Genomic DNA, 23,090 nt, shown 5'->3' on the forward strand with positions numbered 1-23,090 from the left:
AACCACACTACCTCAGTAACTGTTTGCAATAAACCAGTAATAAACCATAGTAAAACAAAAATCATTTTCTGACCAATGTGCAGACTCATAACCAAATTTCTGTGCCTAACAACAGTGCATGCTGGAGTCACAATAATGCTGGCATAGCTGCATGAGAGAGTTTTGCCTGAATTAGATGAGAGCAACCAGCAATCTTCACAGTCTCCCTCCCTCGTCTCCCCCCTCCCTGGTCACATGTTAACTTAGCAACCATTTTGCTTAACAACAAAATCACTGGAACAAATTGCAGTTACTAAATGAGGAAAGGGTGCACTGACAAAAAGATGAAATAAGACAAATATAACAGTCTTTGTTAGAACCTTATTCCCACATGATTTTTTGACTACAAATGAAACTGACAAAAAGATGAAATAAGACAAATATAACAGTCTTTGTTAGAACCTTATTCCCGCATGATTTTTTGAGTACAAATGGAACAGCAAATCTATATAATGCTAAACCTCTCATTTCCATAACTTGAATTGTGTGAAACAATGCATCACAGGGCAACAGTTTTTAAATCAATACACTTGCAAATAGGCTAACTCAATTATGCACCCAAAGGAATGAAATTCGGGGAAGTTGTATCTGTTTTTGGGGTTGCTGGGCTGTATCATATAATGCTTATTTTATATATTCCATGACATTTTCCCAGTTTCCCAGCCACTGTTGCAATCCTATGGCCAGTGGTGGGATTCAAATATGTGAACAACCAGTTCTCTGTGTGGATGCCACTTCCAGAAGTCCATTCTGGGCCTGGGCAACAAAAAAATAGCTACCGGTTCTGCCAAAGTGGTACGAACCAGCTGAATCCCACCACTGCCTATGGCTCTTCCCATACCCAGCAGCAATCACTTACCTGTCTGCTGGGAAGGGAGAGAGAAAGAGAAACAGAAAGGAAAGGGAAAGATTTATAATGCTGCTTTTCAACTTCCCAGTAGAAAATTCAGTGTGGAAGCCAGCAGGAAGTCAGAAATCACTTCTGTTCCCACTGCCTTTTTACCCTCCCATGGTCATTCAGATTCCCTGTTTAGATAAGGAAGTATCTCTGAAAGAATGGCTCAGCTGGTCAAGGGTTGTCTGGTATCACCCTAAGAATCCATATTCAGTATAATGAAGGTTACTATTGGTCAGAAGTTGTAGCACGGTGGAAATAGAATTCCATATGCTGCTGTAAATATGTTCTTCTTTCTCAGAAACTGGATTCCTTCAAAAAAAAAAAATTCAGACCCAGTAAGAAATATCAGGGCAAGGAACATATAAATTGCTTGCAGACTTAGGTCAAAAGTTTGTCCATACCACCATTCTGTTTTCAACAGCATGTAGCTAGATTTCTCTGCCAGCCAAAGATATGGAATTGATGGGTAATAATTTGATGTTCACAACCATACAGTCAAAAATGACTTCTATCGTTCCTTCTTGCATGGGAGACTTCTAGAGAATCTGATTTTTTTTTAAGGACCATTTGACTTAATCAAAATACCTTTTCCAACTGACTATAATTCATGTTTGATTTGATACAGATTTTATCACTGACAAAATTTGCTTTGGTAGATGAATATTCCAATTTTAATCACATTTCTTTTTACAAGTAAGAAAATTCCCTGTTTAGCCATTTTAGGGTTTTGAAATATAGCTTCTTCTAACGGCACTGTTTGTATTAAAATATTTTGTAAGATTTTATTTATTCACACCCTCTCACTTGTGATTCAATTTGATCTGGTTTATATCATGTTTTTGTCACATTCATTGATTCACTTTTGGTTTGCTAATTACTCGAGATCCTCTAGGTGCATCCTGTTGCTTTCTATTTATTGCATTTTATGCTATTTCTATTTTGCTTGTTTTCAGATCTTTATGTGAACTTCCCAGATGGCATGATGTCTTACACTTAATTTGTCTTTTTTTAAATAATAAAAAAGGTTTGTCCCTCATTGTTTCTTTTAAAACAAAACTGATACATTTAATTGCCAAGTCTCAGCTTTGCTTGTCTAATTCTCCTGAGATTTTTAAGGCCCATTCAGAGAATGCATTTAAATATATTATGAAACCAAGTTTCTGTTGACTATAGGTAGGAACACAAATTATAGTTTAAGCAGACCACAAGCAGGTAAAGATTGAGAATTTCTATTTTGCTTTGATGTTTTTTATCACTTAATTTCATACATAATTTTTGATCCATTCTGAATTCACATTGAACAGCAAAGTACCTTTAGAAATAATCAGATCAGATTTTTATAGCTTTCATAAAGCTACCAACCCACCAAAATTCAAATGTCAGAATACAGACACATTGTTTCCTACCAAGTTTTACAATTTTTTTTAGAAAAAGAAGAAACTCTCCTACCTTTCCTTAATGTTTCTCTGCAATGTTTCTTCAAGAACTGCTATAGCTAGCTGTGGGACATTATGAATCAATGATATTATGACATCATTGTCATTTTTTCTGCAAAACATTACTAAAAAGTTCAGCTAAATATGATATTGGATCAGTTACAGCTCCCTGTAAACAATGTGTTTTTCCTACTTCTAGTTTAGTGTATCAGGTGAACAGGAAATCATAGCTTATTGATAGGTTAGTTTTGTTTTGCAACAAACCTGTAATCAATCCACAGAGGTTCAAGGCAAGATTGCCTTAGAAAGGATATACAACAAATCAGGAATTGGCCAAATGATTATCCTGCTCATCTGTCTTGTTTTTAGCTTATTCAACAAACCATGATTAAAATAATTAATCGTTTATTTTCATTTGTAAATAGATCCAGTATAGATGTTGAACTTTAGCAACAACACTAGCACTTAGACTTATATAACGCTTCACAGTGCTTTACAAACCCTCTCTAAGCAGTTTACAGAGTCAGCATATTGCCCCAGCAATCTGAGTCCTCATTTTACTGACCTTGGAAGGATGGAAGGCTGAGTCAACCTTGAGCTGGTGAGAATTGAACTGCCGAACTGCTGGCAGCTGCAGTATTGCAGTTCTGCATTCTAACCACTGTTAGAAATCAAGCTTTTGATTTCTTTGCTTGTTTCTTTGTTTTCCTTTTTTTCTCTTTATGATCACAGCTCTCAGCTCTTCTGATTTCTCCATTATATTATTTGTCTTCTGATTAATAAAGAAGATAAATGGTTTCATTATGTTTTCTAAAAGCTTTGGTATTTGAAATCTAAAAGCATAGGAAACAACAAACATTTTAAAACTTTCCAGTTGTACTTAGATGTGTAATCCTCAGGACCCTGAATGAACACATGAAAGTGATTGAGGCAGTGATAATAGAAGTGCAACACAAGTTAGAATGACCTTCCTAATGTTAACAATATTTGCCTTTTATGCCAGATGAAGACCTGATTTTAATCACTCACTTTTTCTAAGTCCTTTTTCTAAACATGCTATTGCCCCTTCACTGCTTCTCTGTCAGTGAGACATATGTAATATATCTTTCACTTTAGCTCATTATGTATTACACTTGGTCCTATTGTTTTATCTTAATTAATTAATATAACCTACCAATATATATCCTTCAAAGAATGAGCAGTTTATAAATAAGTAGAGAGGTCATGTCAAACAAGAGTGAATATAGACATTTGATGTCAGAACATAGCTGGAAAATATTTAGTAACCCTCCCCCCTTTCATGATCAAATTTTCTGCTTCACCTCCTTCTTTGGTAAATTCCCAGTCACCTTTTTCAGAGTGACTCAGTGAGAGAGGAGAGAACAAGAAAGAAGTTCAGTTTACTTTGTAATCTTCCCTTGGGAAAGGTATGGAGAAAAAACAAATTGGCACAGGCAGCTAAGAGACAAAGGAAGAGGTGAGAAGACACACAGCTGTCAGAAATTGGAAATAGATTGCATTACTGCTGAGTCTTTTCAAAAGATGCAGACAAAATGCAAGGACATTGACTTCTTTGAATTTTTAAGTGTATTTAAATTTCTCTTGTTTCCAGGCATGCACTATGACTAAAACTGCTTACCAGCATTAACCACATTAAACTTCCATGAAAAAGGACTAAAATTCAGTGCAAGAGCTCCTTTGTGAAATTGCAACAAAGTAGCTTTTGCATGAATATCCCCTGAGACATAGACCAGAATACTGGTAGAGGAAACCTAGCTTTGAGATGCATTAAAGAAGGCACTTATACAGAAGAGATAGATGAATCACAGGGAAGCATTGTTCACACAATCAAATTTTGTATTAGTGAAATCACATGCAGTGCTTATTTCAAAGAAAATCTGAGATCCAAGCTTCTAGCCTTAATTTCCAGGAGTAGGAGAAAGCAGATTTTACAATAAAAGTATTATATTACTCTCTTTTTATTAATCTGTAGTAAAAAGCCAGGGGTACATTGAGCACTCTGACTTAATTAAATGAAACATTAATTAACATTCAAAATATCCACACAGAATAGAATAATAACAATAACCATATTGCAAAACAACATTTTAATTTATGATTATTTAGCTAAATAATGAAATATTGACTATCAGAGATGGCCTTGAAGGAGAAAAGACCACATCAGACTGGAGTGAACTCATGGGACTTCCATATGGAGACATTCACGTTGTTTTAGCATGGCATGTTGGGCAACTGAGTGGACCTCCTTCTATCTCAACTGTGTCATAAGAAGAATTTTTAAACTTTTATTTTCAGTCTAAACACTCAAGTTCCATGCGATTTGGAGTCAATCAATTTTCCCATTTACAGGAGCTCTTATCTTGCTGTCTTCTGAAGTCAGAGGTTTGTAACAGATAAGACTTTATCCTTTAACCTAATTTAATCCTAGAAATCAGAATCTTATTGATTTTACAATCCCTATACAACCCTTGATTTTCCCTTGTTATACAAACTTAGTCATTTTCATAAATCCATTAAATTTCTCAATTTTCCGCTACTAATGTAACATCCACTACCCTCTTTCCTATAACTTTGGGTGCAACTGCAGGAAAAATGCACTAAACTGCTAGACAGTATCGAGTTAATACCTAAGATAGATAGATAGATAGATAGATAGATAGATAGATAGATAGATAGATAGATAGATAGATAGATAGATAGATAGATAGATAGATAGACGGACGGACAGAATTATGACTTTTGGCAGTCTTCTGGTCTCATAGAGGAAATACTATTGGCTCCTGTGATTCTTTGCCATTGATTCAAAGAAATCAAAATTAATAAATGTGACAGTTCTAAACAAACAACTTCAGTCTGTTACCAAAGCAAAAAAAAAAAAAAAAATAGGCAGAGTTCATTATTCTCAAACAAAAGGGATTGGATTCTAACCCATTACATTTTGGAGTATTTAACATTACTTGCTTTCTCCTTACAATTTTTGGTAATTCCATACCTGAGAACTACCTATACCTACCTGCCACTGTGTCAAGGCTTTAACAACAAGAACAGTTGTTTGTTGCACTCCGGCCCCTCATCAACCACCTTTTAAATATCTAGATGCTTATAGTGTTTTGTCTTTGATCTTTTAGATAGCACATGTCATTGATCACAGAGGGTGTCCTCTCTGTTCCAGGGATTATTCTCCCATGCACTAAGACAGGCCATATCATTTTATCTCAGATATGTTCAGGCCATAATGTGCTGTTGTTGATGTTATTATTGTTTGGAGAGCTGTTCATCAAATGAACACAAACATCCTGATACTAGTTGAGTTTATTATCAAAACAAGAGTCAGATGAAAAGTGTCCTTGTTCAAAAAAGATAAGCTTCTAGATTATTTGACTGCCTGGGCAGGCAAAAAAAAAAAAAAAAAACCCTGTAAGGAGAATCTGAACTTTATTTTCACTGTAAACAAATCTTGCATTCATTCACAAAAATCACTAGAATTCTTAAACAATGACTTATTTACCTTTTTTATAATCAACCAATTTATCTGAGCTTTCATGTCTTGGAAACCTATTCTTGATGTTTTTTGTTGACCCAGCTTAGAGAAGTCTAACAACAATGACTACAGCCCTTTCAATTCTGGAAACATTTCCTAGAGGATCATAGAACAGACAGTTCTCACCAATCAGCTATACAAAAATAATTGTAATTAATTTTAGAAATGGAGTAAAGAGGTAAGTTAGTAAGTGTGGCACAGTAATACATAGGATCCAACACCTTCTACCTCCTGGACATTCCTGATCTTGAATCTGAAAAGGGACTAAGCCAGTGTTTCTCAACCTTGACAATTTTAAGGCATGTGGACTTCAACTCCCAGAATTCCACAGCCAGCAATGCTGGCTGTGGAATTCTGGGAGTTGAAGTCCACATGCCTTAAAATTGTCAAGGTTGAGAAACACTGGACTAAGCAAACATTCATTTCCAACTCTACAAACTGTTAAGTATTCAGATATCATGGAAACTGAGTGTTATAAATCTCCAATACTATTGATTTGAATAGTACCTAGTTTTAATTGATAACTGTGGCATAATGGGAAAAAAGAGTGCTTATAAAATCAGAGGAAATGTTTTAAAATAGTGGAGAGATGAGGAAAATATAGTATCCATTTTGTATCTTGGTCCAGCATGCCAGTACAGATTCATATTTATAAATATGAATTTCCATTCTCCGCATTCATTATCAAATTTTGGCTCAATTTGATTAATGATGCTTTGGATGTCAGTGATAATGTCTTCATTTGGAACTGCCATGTTAAACATGTCTATAACTGGAATAAATGTAAAGACTGAAGCAGATAAATAAAACAAGATATTGTTCATATTGTTAGATTTTTTCCCTCCACTTCTTACAATAGTTATGCTGTGTATCTTTTATTTTGTTTTTTCTTTTCTCTTTCAACTTTTAGAATGGAGATAAGCAGTTAATCAGAGATACGGCAACGCATCAATTAAATTCAGAGCGGTATGTTCACAGTTTTAAAGATCTGTCCAACTTCTCAGGATCAATAAATGTTTCCTATCGCTATCTGGCTGGTACACCTTTACTAAGAAAAAGTAAGTAACAGATTTTTTCCATTTTCTTAACAACAAATAGTTTTTTTTATCTACTCTAAATGTCACAAAGAAAATGTTGCAGAAGTAAGTTCATCAGCTTTTTAGAGAGCAATGCCATTAAATTTTTCACAGAACATAAAAAGCTTATATGCAATCCAAAAGAAGAGAGAATGAAAAGGGCTCTGTAATCTCACTTAACAGGGGAACACCCTTTGAATCCGCCTAGAATTTGATCTTTACATGGTATAAAAGTAAATATGTCCTCAAGATGAGCTCAACTTCTGGGGGACCCCTGGACATGCTTGCTAGCTGTATTGAAGCAGCTTGACATTGCTTTCTTCCAGAAGGATATTCTGGGAAACGTGTTCTCATTAAGCAACTAATAGCAATTTTGCTCATGAAATCATATATTGCTCCCACAAAGTACCTGATCATACAGGTGAATTAGGGCAGAAAAGCTAGTTTACCCAATGCAACAAGTCATTCTTTTTTTAACCAAAAAAATAAAAATAAAAATGAATCAACCTCAACTTGCCAGAATTTGCTAAGGCTTAACTATGTTTCCAAACTATCATCAGTAGATGCATACAAAATTCTAAAGCAAAAGCAAACAAATCATATTTTGGCCCATTATATATATATATAAAAAAAAGACCTACCACATCACATCATTTCTCTCTAGGATCCAGAGACTTATAAATGAGTTTATGTAATCTGGAATTCTAAAATAAAGTAATGAAGACTTCATCAGAAGCTATAATTAATAATCCATAAGTATATTGTATTGAAAAATATTTGATGCAAAAACCATATAATGTTATCAAATAATCCTTTGGTATTCAATAGATACTATTAACAGCTTAAGCCAGCATTCTTAAATAATTGCAGTCCAAATGCAAACCCAGAGAACTTGAGCAGTTAACTATCTATGGGGAATGGAATATCTTGCATTCAATGAGAGAAAGAGAATGCAAGTTCAAAAAAAGGAAGTAGTGGAATTTGAGAAGTGGTCTTCTTTAATGGAACATACAGAGAATTTAGCCATAGACTAAGTAAAAGTAAGCAAGCAAAAAAATATATTAAAAGATGTAGCTTCTTGTTACAGTAGTGAAGGAGAAAAATCCCAAAGCTTATTGCTATAGCAAAGAAAGAAATGTACAGATGTAGTTTTAAATTTCTTGCTACAGCAAAGAAAAAAGTAAAGATTTTAAAGATGTTGCATTACATTAACACCACATAAACATATTTAAATGCTAAGCAGGGAACATCTCAGCATATTGAAGGTCACAGCTTAACTTGGAATCTGAGAATAAAAAGAGAGGTTGTTTTCTAGGCAAGAAAGAGGGGAAGGGTCTTTAGTTGATGAAAGGAGAATGAGGGGGAGAGACAGAGAGAGGGGGAGAGAGAGAGAGATTCCATCAGAACTAGGCCACCAGGTTATATACATGGACATAAACTTATCTTTCTTTCAGGGATTTCTATCCTGAGGCACAGTTAGTGGCTACCTAACAAAAATGGAAGAAAGAAAAATGATAGAAATTAAAAGAATATCAGGAAATGATAGGTTTTGCCAGCTGAGTTCTTTTATGACTTTTCTCCTGGGATGAACAAAGCACTACAAGCACCATTGTTAGTTCTGGCTTGTTCAAAGAACTTGCATGCTGTATTTTAATAATGATAGCTATATAGAGACAGCTATCATGTGTGTGTGTGTGTGTGTGTGTGTGTGTGTGTGTGTGTGAGAGAGAGAGAGAGAGAGAGAGAGAGAGAGAGAGAGAGAGAGAGAGAGAGAGAGAGAGCTTATAAATAGCTAAAACTTTGTAGAAATTAAGGGGATTCTTAACTCTTCTTTGTTTCCAGGCTCTTAAAAATAGATCTTTGTTTGTTTGGATGAGCATGAGCAACCATCCCCAGGTTCTGTATCCACATTTACCAAGTGGTAATTTTGATACAACAGCAACTGCTTTCACTGCTTGTTAGAAATGTGCCCTCATTTCTCCTTAAATGATAAGGCAAACATACCAGATGCAATAGAGAAGATATGGTTTATAAAACTATCAGTTGTGGTGCTTTGAATTCAAAGTGACAAAATTATGTCTCCCAAGCAATTTTGAAAGGCTAATTCAAAATATATTCTTACATGAATCCAGATAGACTTAAGTACAATTAAAATCCCATCACTTTCAATGGAAGACATTTTAGCATAATTTAGCTCACCCACTAGAACACATACAGTCTAAAAATCCACCACTTGAACTGTAAGAGGCCCTGTATTTTTTGAGATAGGGAGATGGATGGATGGGCAGACAAAGCAAAATGTTCACTAAGAGATATATGCAAGGAGGATTGTTTCCAAAGCAACAAAGGCAAAAAGGGAAACGTCCTGCTGGACATGCACAATTATTTCTTGGTTATGTTTTTATCTTCCAGATCATTTGTTATGAATAAGAACCAAATTTGCTTTTATTGCTCAGTTCTATAGAATTTAAAATATTTTTTTTTGTTATTATTATTCAGGATATCTTACCATTGGATTATCTTCAGTCAAACGGAAAAAAGGGAATTATTTGCTGGAGACAATCAAGTCCATATTTGAGCAGTCAAGTTATGAAGAACTGAAAGAAATTGCTGTGGTAGTACATCTGGCAGAATTTGACTCCACCTGGTGTGATAACATGGTTCAAGATATTTCACAGAAATTTGCCCATCATGTAATTGCTGGCAGATTAATGGTAATCCACACACCAGAAGAATATTATCCAGCTTTGGATGGGCTTAAGAGAAATTACAATGATCCAGAAGACCGGGTGAAATTTCGTTCCAAGCAAAATGTTGACTATGCATTCTTGCTTAACTTTTGTGCTAACCTTTCTGATTATTATGTAATGTTAGAAGATGATGTTCGATGTGCAAAAAACTTTTTGACTGTTATTAAAAAAGTCATAACTTCACGAGAGGGAACCTACTGGGTAACTTTAGAATTTTCCAAGTTGGGTTACATTGGGAAATTGTATCATTCCCATGATCTCGCTCGCCTGGCTCATTTTTTATTGATGTTCTACCAGGAAATGCCTTGTGATTGGTTGCTGATACATTTCCGTGGGCTGTTGGCTCAAAAGGATGTCATACGTTTCAAACCATCCCTTTTTCAGCACATGGGATATTACTCATCTTACAAAGGAGCTGAAAATAAATTAAAAGATGATGACTTTGAAGAGGATTCATTTGACCTTCCAGATAACCCTCCTGCCAACTTGCATACCAATATGAATGTATTTGAGAATTATGAGGCGAGCAAGGCATATAGTAGTGTGGATGAATACTTCTGGGCGAAAGCACCCTCAACTGGAGATTTTTATGTCGTTGTCTTTGATAGGCCTCTTAAAATTAACAGAATCAAAGTTGTCACTGGTACTGAAGACCGACAAAATGATGTTCTGCATCATGGTGCTCTGGAAGTTGGGGAAAAAACTGTTGGGGGCAAAAAGGAAAGGCAATGTACTACTTTCCTGAGACTAGGAGAATTTAAAAATGGAAATTTGGAAATCATAGGTGTGGAGCACAAAGTTATTTTTGATATTAACTGCATGAGAATACTTGTTACCAAAAGCCAAAAGGAATGGTTGATCATTAGAAGCATTAGCATATGGATTTCACAGCTACCAAGTCAATAGGAAAATCAACAGCAACAGAATATACCATTGCCAAAATCCAATGAAATAGTGCCATGAAATGACTTTTTTTCCCAATCTTTTTGCTACAGATACTGGCAATCTGGAAATCACAAAACAAATAAAAGCAATCTAGTTTTTACTAGTTCAGTGAGGCAATATTCAAAGTATTTGTTGGAATGTCTGAATTTTATAGAAAGTGTAAACAAGTTTTGTCCATCACTCAAACACAGATCCACTTCTTTGTTGTTTCTTCTCTTTTCCCCTTTGGGAAGGACTGGTTGTGTTTTTGACATTGTACAATTTAAGGATTTTGTGGGCTTATGTCCATAGATTGTCAAAGGAATTTAACTCCCTCATGTTCATGTGTGAATTAAAAATGTGGTGGTTTGTATCTGTACAGTGGTTGGTGGCTTGTTTTGAGATAATTTTGATAAAGAAGTCCTGTTAATACAGCTGATGTTCTCTACTGTGAGCATTATAAAAAAAGATATGTTGAAATTACATTTGAAATTACACAATTGGTTATAAATCTGTACTTATCCTGTAAACTGCAGTAAGTATTCTTGAATTCTCTACAAACATTACATATTCTAGCACAATTTATTATCTTGAATTGATGGGGTAACTGAATTTCATCTATCTTTAATTTCCACTTTTCATTGTTCAAAATAGATCTATACCTTTATGTGAAATATTATTCAAGGTTTTATGCAAAACTATGATTTTTACACTTGTGTAGAATGCAAATGATTTTAGTAAGCTGAACCTAGACATGCAAGAATATTAAGAATTATGTATTATGTGAGATCACAATGAATTCTACAAATGATTTGTTATGCACACATATTCCCAGGAATATTTAGAGCTGTAATACAAATATGGAACCTCTCTTTCAATATAAGAAATATAACAAAATACTCAATGATAAGGTATGTGAATATAAAAACCTGCCTTATATTGACTAACATTCCACATTTTTATTTTTTAGTTATAATATTTCTATCACCACTTTTCTATAACCTCAGAACTTAAGATTCCCAGTTCTATTCCAGCCTTGACCAGGCACAAACTTGCTGTCTATGTGGTATGCCTTGAAGCCATGCTCCAGGTTTTATTGCCAATGATTTAGGCCAAGGTTGTCACCAGCCATTCCAGTCAAACTGCTTTGAAACTGGAAATATTATAGAATAATGTTAGAAAACGTGTTTTTTCCCCACAAAATATGCTATGGTGCTGAACTATAACATCTCTCTACAGAATTTCCTACCAAGGAGTCCCAGCACACCAACTGACAGTCTCACGCATTGGGAGTGGGATTTGATCAAATAAGCACCCTGCTTACAATGGATTGGGAGTGGGATTTGATCAAATAAGCACCCTGCTTACAATGGATTCCTGCCGATTTTTGCATTGTCACAAATACACAATAGTGCTATTGCATAGCTTCATTCCATTTCAGTATGTCTTAATAATATTTTGTGCCCTTTACCTTTTTTGCAAACTATAAATAGGGAAGTGTATGGGTGACTGCATTTTTCATTATAGTATGTTATGAAAAATATTTTTCATGATCCACTCCATGTCTTCTTTTCTATAGAATTTTTAGCATTGCTCAACCTCCACAAGACATGGATTATTTGTATCTTGAGAATTCCCCTTTTCCCTCCCATGTTTAATTCATGGAATATATAATTTACTTTGCATCTGTGACCATAATCCTTTGTACGTAGTGACCATCTGTATATCCTTTTCTGCTACAAGGAAACTTGTGATTCTTTGATCAGACATTCATGATGTGCCTTAAGGCTATTTGTTTTTCCTTATAGTGACTGACATTCTTTATTTCATGTAATTATATTTCCCTGTTTGTCTGATGCTCTTAATTTTTTTGACTTCTGTTTATTTCTGTGATTTTTCATGACACATATTTCATAGCTCTATACATACATTCCCATTGCACAGGAAAAAAAATGCTATGGCTATTAGATCGAAAAATTCCAATTTTTGCTATGAATGAATTCCCATAAAGTTTTAAATAAGAAAAAAATAGGAGTATCTTGATTTTATTCTATGGAATTGCTAGAGTAATTCATAAACCTCTCCCCAAATCTTTCTGAGTTGTTTTTCATATATAAGCTTAACATCTTTCCTTAAACCTCCCACTCCCAAAACACATACACAAACTGTAGTGATATTTCATACTACTAAGCTAGAAGTAGTTGTCATTGTGCACAGACTGTGAAATTGGCATTTCTGAAGCCTTAAGTTGGAGGTGATGTTCATTGTGATAACTGATGTCAGTTGTGACAGCAGCAGTGATAAATTACTATGGAAACAACAATAAAGAATTTCCATTCTCATATTGATCTAACTGACAAAATGGAAAGTAGTCTCCATTTGAAATTTAAGTTTTTTTTAGTTTATACTACTCTACAAAGAGAAAAAAAATGTTTAGCATTTCTACAAGTGAAGCTATCTGCCCAGGTATACATACAGTAGTGGCCAAAATTGTGGAAACCTTTTGGGAAAAGTGTATTTTTGAGGTTTGATGGCTAATAACACCACTTTTTTTGGAGTAGTACCATAAAATTATATATCAATGGAAAGATAATTTAATCAAGAATGTAATGCAACCAAGCTTGTTCAATTATCTGTACTGTATTCTATGAAAGGTTATAGCCAAATAACCAGAAAAAGGAAGCACAACTTGCTTAGGTTGATATCAGCTAGCTTTCCTTCATCTGATTGTAGCCAATGAGCATGAGTGTTTAGAGAGCCAATCAGTTGTCATCTTGTTTTGGCAATGAGCCAATCAGATCACAGTAGGATTCAGTTATTGATGTCATGTATAGAAGCTGAGAGGAGGACATTTGTCAGTGTGTTATGTGATCGTTATCAAGTTGGTTGGTTTTTTTTTTCCTTTCATTTAGTGAGCTTGTAAAATGTAATAAAATTAAAGTAACGGTGCAAAGAGTTGACTGGTTGCCCAGAAAGCAATGTAAAATAGTATTATTAAGTGAACAAGGCTACAGTTCTAAAGAAATTACAAGGAAAAATGGTGGAAACTTAACCAAAGGTGACATTTCTAGTGTACACTTTTCCCAAAAGGTTTCCACAATTTTGGCCACTACTGTATCATATCTGAATATAAGAAAAGAAAAAACTCTGTCCCTCTAATCAGAAAGATTTAAAACCTCTTTCAAAGTTTCATACTCTCAATCAACTGACAGGGTTTGAAGATCTCATGGTAGTGGTAGGTTCTATGCTTGCCTTAATTTAGCTTGACAGCTAGCCATGCTATGTATACACTTGATCTTCACAGAATGCAGGATAAATGTGTTTATATGTTAGCATATAAAGAACATCCATTTTGCATTGTCTGCATCCAAACTGGTACATAGGTCATTTGGTTTGCATATAAATTGAAAGGAACATGCTTTGTAGCAGATGCAGACTAAAACATTGTTTTCAGCAAAAGTGTTTTGGAGTGTTAAGAATGAGAAAAAGCCAAGGACACTGGTAATGGTGGCTAAAGGAGACAGGGAAATGAGAAAGAGAAGATAATGAAAAGATTGGGATGCAGTCAGCCAATAGCCTAGGCCTGTTCCAATTTCTTCCTGCTGATACACATGGATTGACCCCAAGGGTACAGCTGATATTAGAATATAATCAATGAATAATGACCATTCATTGGGGGGGGAGTGTAACAAAATAACAACTGGTGTACTAGTGAGGGAATAGACCATTGCCTATTGGGATTTCTTCAACTATTTCACTAGATTATCACTACTTCATTATTGCAAACATCAACAGTTGAAGCATCAGTGAGAGGATTATTTTTTATTAACCAAATGGCCAGCAAAGTAATCTAAGAAAGGAAGACATTACAAATTAAAAGAAAACTATGATTTGTGATTGTTTTTACAAATAAATGCACCTCCAGTTTAAAAAATCCTACAGTTATACAGCCTATCCACCCTCACACATGTTTCTTTCACATGCATAAGAACCTTTCTTTGTTTTCTCTTCCCCTCCCTCATTTTCTCTCAAATACATAAAAACACATAGTATTTGGGTGAGCCTCGGTGTGACATTACTCTTCCCCAATTTCATCCCACTGGATGTCAGGACAGGACAGCTATGGATGACTGAAAATGGCAGCAAAAAGATGTTTAATTTTTGAAGTTATGTACAGGTAGTCTTTGACTTTCAACAGTTCGTTTAGTGACCAAAGTTACAACAGCACTGAAAAAGTACCTTATGACCAGTTTTCACACTTACAACTATTGATGCATCCCCATGGTCACATGATCAAAATTCAGATACTTGGCAACTGGCTCATATTTAGACGGTTGCAGTATCCCGGTGTCATGGGATCACCTTTCATAACCTTTTGACAAGCAAAGTCAATGAGGAAGCCAGATTCACTTAATAACCATGTTACTAATTTAACCACTGCAGTAATTCACTTAACGACTGTGGCAAGAAAAGTCATAAAATGGAGCAAAACTCACTTAACAAATGTTTTACTTAGCAACATAGATTTTGGGCTCAATTGTGCTCGTAAATCAAGGACTACCTGTATTAGTCATGTATATTTTTGCCGTCTAGATCTGACAGATGGAGGATTGCAGTAGACAAAACTATTAACAAAGGTGGATGTGACAGAGGGTAGAGGTGGACAGAGCAAAACTATCCAGACTATCCAGAATAAATCTTAAAATCTGCCCATCATTTTATTGTGATTTACTTTTGTATTGATTCCTGGACTGGCTTGGATTTATGAACTGCATTATTATTTATGAACTGTCTTCTACAATAAAACTTTACAGATCATAATTTAACTAAATGTCTATGGAGATTCTCAGTCATCCAGGTCATGGTTGTCCCAAAGCTGAAGAAGCTTCTTGGATGAGAAGTGAAACATCTTCAAAGAAAAACAAGAAAGTCCAGTTGCTTCCTGAAAAAGCATCTTTGGGACATAATTTAACTATTTTAGGAAACACAGAAATTACCTTATCAGAGTTTAAAATATTGATCCATTAATCTGATACCATCTATGCTGACTGGCAATATCTCTCTAGAATTTCAGAGATGGAATATTTCCAAAGTCCATATCAAGATTTAGGAACTGAGACAGAAATGTTAGGCTTTCAAAATATATTTTTCTGAAGAATTTGTGGTCCATTACATATTATACTCTGCCTACATTATCACAATTCAGTAGCCCTATCGCAAGTAGCTGCATTTTTTTATGCAGCTGCACATTTTCTGGTAATATAAAAGTTGGAAAAATTTGTACCTTCTTTTTCAGGACTCTAGCGAGGCTTTTCATATTTTAGACAGATATGTAATGTCTAAATGAGCTCTTTGTGCATTAGAAAAAAAATCTTCCTAAAGGATTTCCAAGCTGAGAGATCAGTGTGTTCCTCTCTCCTCAGGGTATAATTACTTTCCCAATAGTCAACTTATGAAAGGTAGCACAATAAATTCTTGTACCGGTCCTCTTAGGAATGCAGTGGCCATAATTGAAAAAATTGGTACCATTTCCATTGCACTGAAGAAAAATTATGATGAAGGAATGTCTGTACAGACATGCCAACAGGAAAAGAAGTCAAATTCTGCATTGCATATGCCAGTAAGGCTCTTTGAAAAGGACAGATTATTCATGTAGCTGCAAGAAGTAGTAGGCCAATAGCTTTCTTGAATCATAAATCAAACTAACTTTAGATGTGGCTTGGCAAAGAAAAAAAACTATTTAAAGCACAAAGTCCCACAAAATAAATGATCTAATAAACAGCCCGGAAAATGCACAAAAGTTTCTCCTCAAAGAGAAGAACCTTTGTTTAAATTTTCTCTATTTCCTTAGCAACCATCCATATCACTAATCCCTAGAAAAACAGGATATATGAAATACCTTCTGAAGCCCAGCTTCAAATGCTCGTGTAATTTGTGCCAATTAAAACACCCTTTAAGAACATATCAAAATATCCATTAAAAACTTGTTTTCCAAGTTCTATTTTATAATTCTCATACATAGGAAGACACAAAACTTAAGTATACATTCCTTCATTTTTTTATTTCTCTCAATGTTAAATATTAGTGATAAAGAATCTGATCATAGAATACTGAATTCCTAACAACGATTAGAAATGAGAAGCAGTATTGAAAACCTACCTAGGCTGCATTAAATGCCAAGCACAGTCTGAATCAGCACAAGCAGAACATGCAACATTTCAGGATTTAATCAAAGTGATGTGTGATTTAGAGACCTTGTTGTGAACCAGATGTTCTATTCTTGCAACAATTTTGTCACTGTCTTTATATCATCTGTATCAGTAATTTATTTGTTCACTGCTGGAAATAATATACTGTATAATTTTTGGTACCTTACTGTAACTTATTGTGTTTTACAGCTAGTAAAGAATAGAAGCAGATTTCATCTTTAAAGAGTTGGGGTCAGTGACATAATTAGAACTCAACCTGAGTCATCATGTTTAGCAATATTAATTCCTAAAAGTTGTCACAAAGTATTGCAAAAAAAATATTGAACTTTGAAAGGATTTATTTAACATAACTGTTAAAAAGGATTTAATATATTAACTTGTGTTAATGACATGCATAAAAGAAAGTAAGAAACTTTGCCCTAAACTTAGAATAAATTGCCCCACTTGGATATTCTTTTGGAATGTTTCAATTTGGCTGGGTTGGGTTGTTTGTTTGTTTTTTGAAAATTATTGTGGCTAATTTCCAGTTTAATTTGTATCCAGCACACTCCCAGTCAGTCCCTTGACCCCCCCCCCCAAGAGCAAACACAACTGCCATTCAGTTCAGCTAGCAAATATGTATGTAGTTTGAAGTTTGTTTATTAAGCATTAGCTAATGTCAAAAATAGTTAAACATATAGAAAGCAGGCAAAAGCAGGGAAGGGACAACTGGCAAAACATAAAAGAGCAAAAGACTTTGTAAGGACAATCCACATTCTCAGTTCTATCTGTCATAAGGAGATAATTGCTCACTGTTACTCATGTCCTGGTCACAACTTGTAATGCACACTATACCGGGCTCCTTTTGAAGACTATCAGGAAGCTTCTGTTGATGGAGAATGCGGCAGTGTGGGCAGATATGTGTGCCTCTATAATAGTACACATTACACTTCCACTCCAAGAGCTGCATTTGCTGTCAGTTTATTTCTGGGTCCAATTCAAGGAGCTGACTTGGACCTTTAAAGCCCATCATGGCATGGGTTCATGTTATTGCGGAACTGCCTCTTCCCAGTGACATCTGCCTATCTCATCAGATCGGGTAGAAGAATTATGCTGTGGGCCCCACAACTACAGAGTTACATCTGGTGGGACTGGAAGATGAGCCTTTTTCTCATGGCATCCACTCTGTGGTTTCCCCCCCCCCCCAAACACTTGGCTGTTCTCTGCTCATTCCCTGCCATCCTTCCAGAAATCCCTCAGCACTTGGCTGTTACAACAGGTGCCTGGGGTGGTTCCCCTGTTCATAACATCCAGTGCTCTTGCCTAGCCCTCTTAAAATAACAACATCAGTATTTTTAAATGGCATTCTATGTTAATATTGTTAGTTATGGTTTTATTGTATGTAACCCACAGTCACATTCTGTGAGATGAGTGGTCATATGAATATGATAATTAAATGAATAAATAAATATTCTTCCAGATCCACTGGAAACAATACTGTAGAAAGGTCTTAAAAAACAGGAGTGCTTCAGTCAAGGCAATGGGCAGATCAGCAGGGCTTAAGTCTAGTGCAAGAAACTAATTAGAGAAAATATCTCAGGCTCCATTTCACCAAAAGGTATAAGGAGGGATAACTGAAGCACATTCAGACTTGCAAGATTCTGTTACTCTTGCTGTTACAATAAATGTAGTCCTAACATATAGAACAATGGTTTCTTAGTCTGGCCTGATTTCTAGGGTTGACAAATGCTGTGGATAGTTAGTACTGGACAGTTTTAAAAGGAGCACCTTTAGCTATCTAGTTTTAACCCTTTTATATACTTAACAAATGCAGAATAGAGATAGAAAGAAGACATTGGTTGATCCCTCCTCTGTTCTGCATCATGAAGCAAAACATTTTCTAGACAGAAATGATGTCTCCACCAGTTCTGACAGAACAAAGTTACAATGTTTAGGGGGCTGCAATATGGAACAATGGGAAAGCAAAATAAGTTGCTTACTGTTTAATTTGTCCTCCTAGACCTCAAAAATAGATAATTGCTATCCCTTCCAAATGCTATTTAATATCAAACTATAAAAATGGCTGTAGGAATCTTTTTTAAAAAAAAAAAAAATCAAGAACATTTTAACTATTTCTACAATAAATTGTGGAAGCCATTTGTGACCTGCCTTCACAAATGGACCCTGAAGTAGGTGGAACAAAAAAAGCAACAACAATTGATTTACTTGAACAGAACAGTCCACAAATAATATAATAACAGCAAATATATATTTCTATGGTAATTGGACAAGTCCTTAATCCACACACTTGCACTCTTTGACCCTGTTCACAGAATTCAATAAGCAACAAACTAAGGAAGGATTTACATTTGGCAACCTACATTCTCAATAGCATATTGGTTATTTATAATGTGCACATTTTTCACAGTTAGCAACCTGTTTGCAGTCTCAATAAACAAAGCACATCATTTTTGCAAAGCTTGACAGCAGAGCAATTCTGACTTAATGTATGTGCACCATCCACATTTGGCCACCTGCCTGTAAGAAAAAAGCATAAAACACATATAACACAGAGAAATGCTTCTTATTTGACTTTTCCTCACCCCCACCTCTCCACCTCTAAATTGGATCCAAATAAAAGCAGCACAACTAAAACCAGCTGCTACTGCACTCTCCATAATTTAATGGTGTCTCTGTGTGTGTGTGTGTGTGTGTGTGTACATGTGTATACAATGTGGGACAAAATTCTTAAAATGGCCACTTCAAATCAGGAATGTTTAAAGTATGATCAGTTCAGCATATATTCTGACTCTGATATAAAACGCCTTCTTTAAATCAAATCAGATAGATAACTCAAAAGAAACGATCTCATAACAAAAAATATATTTTAATCAGAAAGATTACTTGCATTCAGGCATAACTATAAGGTAAATATAAAACATGCACGATTATGCAAAAAAAGCAAGTGTTACATCAAACAATGCATAAGACAATACATAATTTGAGGTTTGATCTTCTGGTTCAGTCTTCATCAGCAATGGGAACAAATGATGATGAGCCTGGTACAAATGTCTTTGAGTCATGACCTGACTCACGTGGCTTCACAATCTGGACCTCAGCTGGGCAAACTAGTTCATCAAGTGGGTGGGCCCGGTGCGCAAGTCCCATGGGCCAATAGTTCTGGAATGCAGTCTTGTCTCCCAGCGAAACAAGGTCTTCTTCCTGTGAAGGGAACTGGAACCAAATCTGGAACAGAAAAACTGGAACTGAAAGTTTCTCAGGAATGAAGGGAACTGGATTCACAGGATACTCAGGAACTGAAGAACCTGGAAAAACATGAACAGCTGGATCTGGAAACACAGGAACAGCTGGGGCTGAAGAATCAGGATCAGGAACATCTGGAAACTCAGGAACAGCTGGAGCTGGAAACTCAGGAACAGCTGGGGCTGAAGAATCAGGATCAGGAACATCTGGAAACTCAGGAACAGCTGGAGCTGGAAACTCAGGAACAGCTGGGGCTGAAGAATCAGGAACAACAGGTGCTGCAGAAGACTTAGGATACTCAAGAACTAAGTTGTTGTAATTCTTGCTTGTCTGGAACACTGTTGCTTCCAAAACAGGTTTGGTTGTCAAAAGCATGCAGTGTTCTAGGTGTGGTTGGAACATGGTTGCTACCAAAACAGATATGGTTGTCACAAGCGTGCAGTGTTGTAGTTGTGGTTGGAACACTGTTGCTACCAAAACAGGTTTGGTTGTCACAAGCGTGCAGTGTTGGAGTTGTGGATGGAACACTGTTGGAGGTGGTGCATCCCTTCCGGGAGCGGGGGCGTGCACCATAGCTGGCTGGTAACTTCCTTTGGTGTATTGTTGGCTGAGGGTATTTTGCCATGTCACGTGCAAGTGACCTTGTTGGCTTGGTCTGAACTCCTCTGCTCTGGCGCTGAGTTGAGGGAGCCCATGCTCCTGCTTGTTTACGTGTTGGAGGGTCTGTGTTTTTGTTAGAGTGTAGCTAGCTCCCTGGTAGGCTGGCACAGCTGATGCTCGAGGCTGTAGTCAGGACTGGTAGTATTTCCTTGGGACACTGCCTCCTGTTGGCGCAGCAGGGACTCTAGTGACTCTAGTGTGGCTCGAGCTCTTTCAACCTCTTCCCTGAGTGGTGGCTGGTTCTGCTGTAGGGCCGTTGGCGCTGCAGGTGGATCAGTCCGATTGCCATTAGTGGTATGGTTCGGTGGGTTCAATGGGGCAGCAACGGCGAGAAGATCTTGTGACCTAGATGTTGCGACATCAACTCTGTGACTGACTGGCGCATCTGGTCATTGAGATTCCTCTGTTCATCTACTTGGTCTTGGGGGGCTTGTGGCTGGCTGTGGCGCTTTCACCTGTGCATTCTGGAATGCGCTTTGGTTGTCTACGTAGGCCTGTACGTGGCTACGACGCTCTTCATTTTCCAGTTGCTCCCTATTTGGCAAGAAAATGGTGTTCTGGAGTATTCTCTGAAGGCCTTCTGCTCTAGCCATTTTGTCTGCCATATCTCTTTGGCTTCGTATGAATTCAAGCTCATCTTGAGTGGTCTTCATTTTGGTTTTCCTTATATCTGCTTCAGCTTCTGCATCCGCCTCTGCTTCAGCTTCTCTTTGAGCTGCTTCAGTCTTCCTTTGAGCTGCTTCAGTCTTCCTTTTGGCCGCTTCAACCTTTCGTTTGGCCTTCAGTTGAGCTTCTTCTATTTCCATCACTTCCAATTCCTTCTTCTTCAGCTGCTCCTCTTGTGCCACGCGAAACACTACTTCAGCAGCTTTAGCATTGATGATTATTTGCTCTGCATGTGAAATTTTGGATGCTCGGCTATGATGGGAAGATGCTTTCGAAAGGCGGGAGGCACCTGTGGCATGCGATTGTTGGGACATGCTGGAATGTGCCTTGGATATGTGGTGAAAAGATGAGGCCTTTCCAGACACATGGGATGGCGCTGCATGCGATCGCTGGGATGGTGCATGTGAATGGCAGGAAACTTCAGACTTGGCTCTGTTGAGCAGTCTGCCTCGGGCTGTGGGGAACCATGTGAGCTCTCTAGAAACTTCTTACGTTCCTTGTTTAGTACTTGAGGCTTTGCATCTCGCTATCGACTCTTGAGTCTCTTAATTATTCTTGAATGTCCTTGAGTTGCCATTCAGAGCTCCTCCATTGCTCAAGGGCATCTTCTTTATCTTCTTCCAATTCACTCGCCTTTTCAGGGGAAAGCTTCTCCTGAGGCTCTTGGTAGAGTTGGAGTAGTTTCTTCCAGTATCTTTCATGGCATTTGTAGTGTGACTCCCATCTTTCCATCAGATGTGAGTGCATGGCTTCTGTGGGCTTTCTTTGTTGTCTTAGATCATATTGACCCTGAGACATTTTTGGCTTTGTTGAGGCTTGAGCTTCAGCCTCTGTGTGCAGGTCAAGGTTGGCTGTTGGCAGCATTTCTCCTTGGCCAGCTGGTTGGTGTATCTCAACTAGGCTGGTTGGTTGAACCCCTTCTGCTAGACCAGTGGGACACTTTGCCATGGCTAAGGTAGGTTCAGTGTTCTTCTCAGTTATTTTGAAGTGAATTTGAAGAACTTCTCTCTTTGACCACTAGGGGTTGCTACTTGTAGATCAGAGGTGCTGTCTGTGGGTGGAGGCACCACTGGGTGCATTCTCCTGCATTTGTGGGTACTTCAGTGCAGTTCACCCCTTCACCACTAGGGGTCACTTGCTGCGGGTCAGCTACCAGGGTGCTCTTACTTCGAGGTTTACCCTTTGTCCACTAGAGGGCTGGCTCTGGGTGTGATTAAAGGCTTCCGTGTAGTTCCTCCTTTAACCACTAGGGGGCATCTGAAGAAAGGCCAGCCAAATTCTTCCTATTACCACGTTACTGCTAGTGGCCACTGAGAGAATGTAGAGGTACAAACTCCCACCTGGCGACTGTTAAGTTGCAGGCTGGAACCCTGGGTCATCAGCTTGTGATAATAAGCAAGGACAATTGGCTTCGCTTTCTTCTGCTAACTTCTCTCAAACTGGAACAACTTGGTCTTCAGTTTGAGTGAGTGAGTACTTTTGGTAAGTTCACTCTGTACCCTCTAGGGCTTGCACTTTAACTAACAGATTCACTCTGCATAGTTAGTAATGCGTGCAGTGAAGTACCTTCTTTCCCTCTGGGGGATGCTCTTAGCTTGGCTTGGTATGCTGAATTAATTGCAAAGAT

The 23,090-nt window shown here is 36.9% G+C and overlaps 1 protein-coding gene across 5 annotated transcripts in view; it reads left to right on the plus strand.

The window, feature by feature from the left end:
* The window catches only part of MGAT4C (MGAT4 family member C), a 176,668-nt gene extending 163,459 nt beyond the window's left edge, over positions 1-13,209 (plus strand). For 4 of the 5 annotated variants that reach the window (XM_039365212.1, XM_039365213.1, XM_039365210.1 and 1 more), the window contains 2 exons: positions 6,846-6,993; positions 9,511-13,207. In XM_039365212.1, coding sequence (XP_039221146.1) covers positions 6,846-6,993; positions 9,511-10,667 — 1,305 coding nt within the window. In that variant the 3' untranslated portion in view covers positions 10,668-13,207. Of the gene's footprint in view, positions 1-6,845; positions 6,994-9,510 lie in introns of all 5 variants that reach the window. The other variant, XM_039365209.1, reaches the window with a different exon arrangement.
* Positions 13,210-23,090: the final 9,881 nt, after the last annotated feature.

This window comes from Crotalus tigris, unplaced genomic scaffold (genome assembly GCF_016545835.1).
Source record: "Crotalus tigris isolate CLP2741 ecotype Arizona unplaced genomic scaffold, ASM1654583v1 scf7180000019971.1508617, whole genome shotgun sequence".
Classification (NCBI taxonomy): Eukaryota; Metazoa; Chordata; class Lepidosauria; order Squamata; family Viperidae; genus Crotalus; species Crotalus tigris.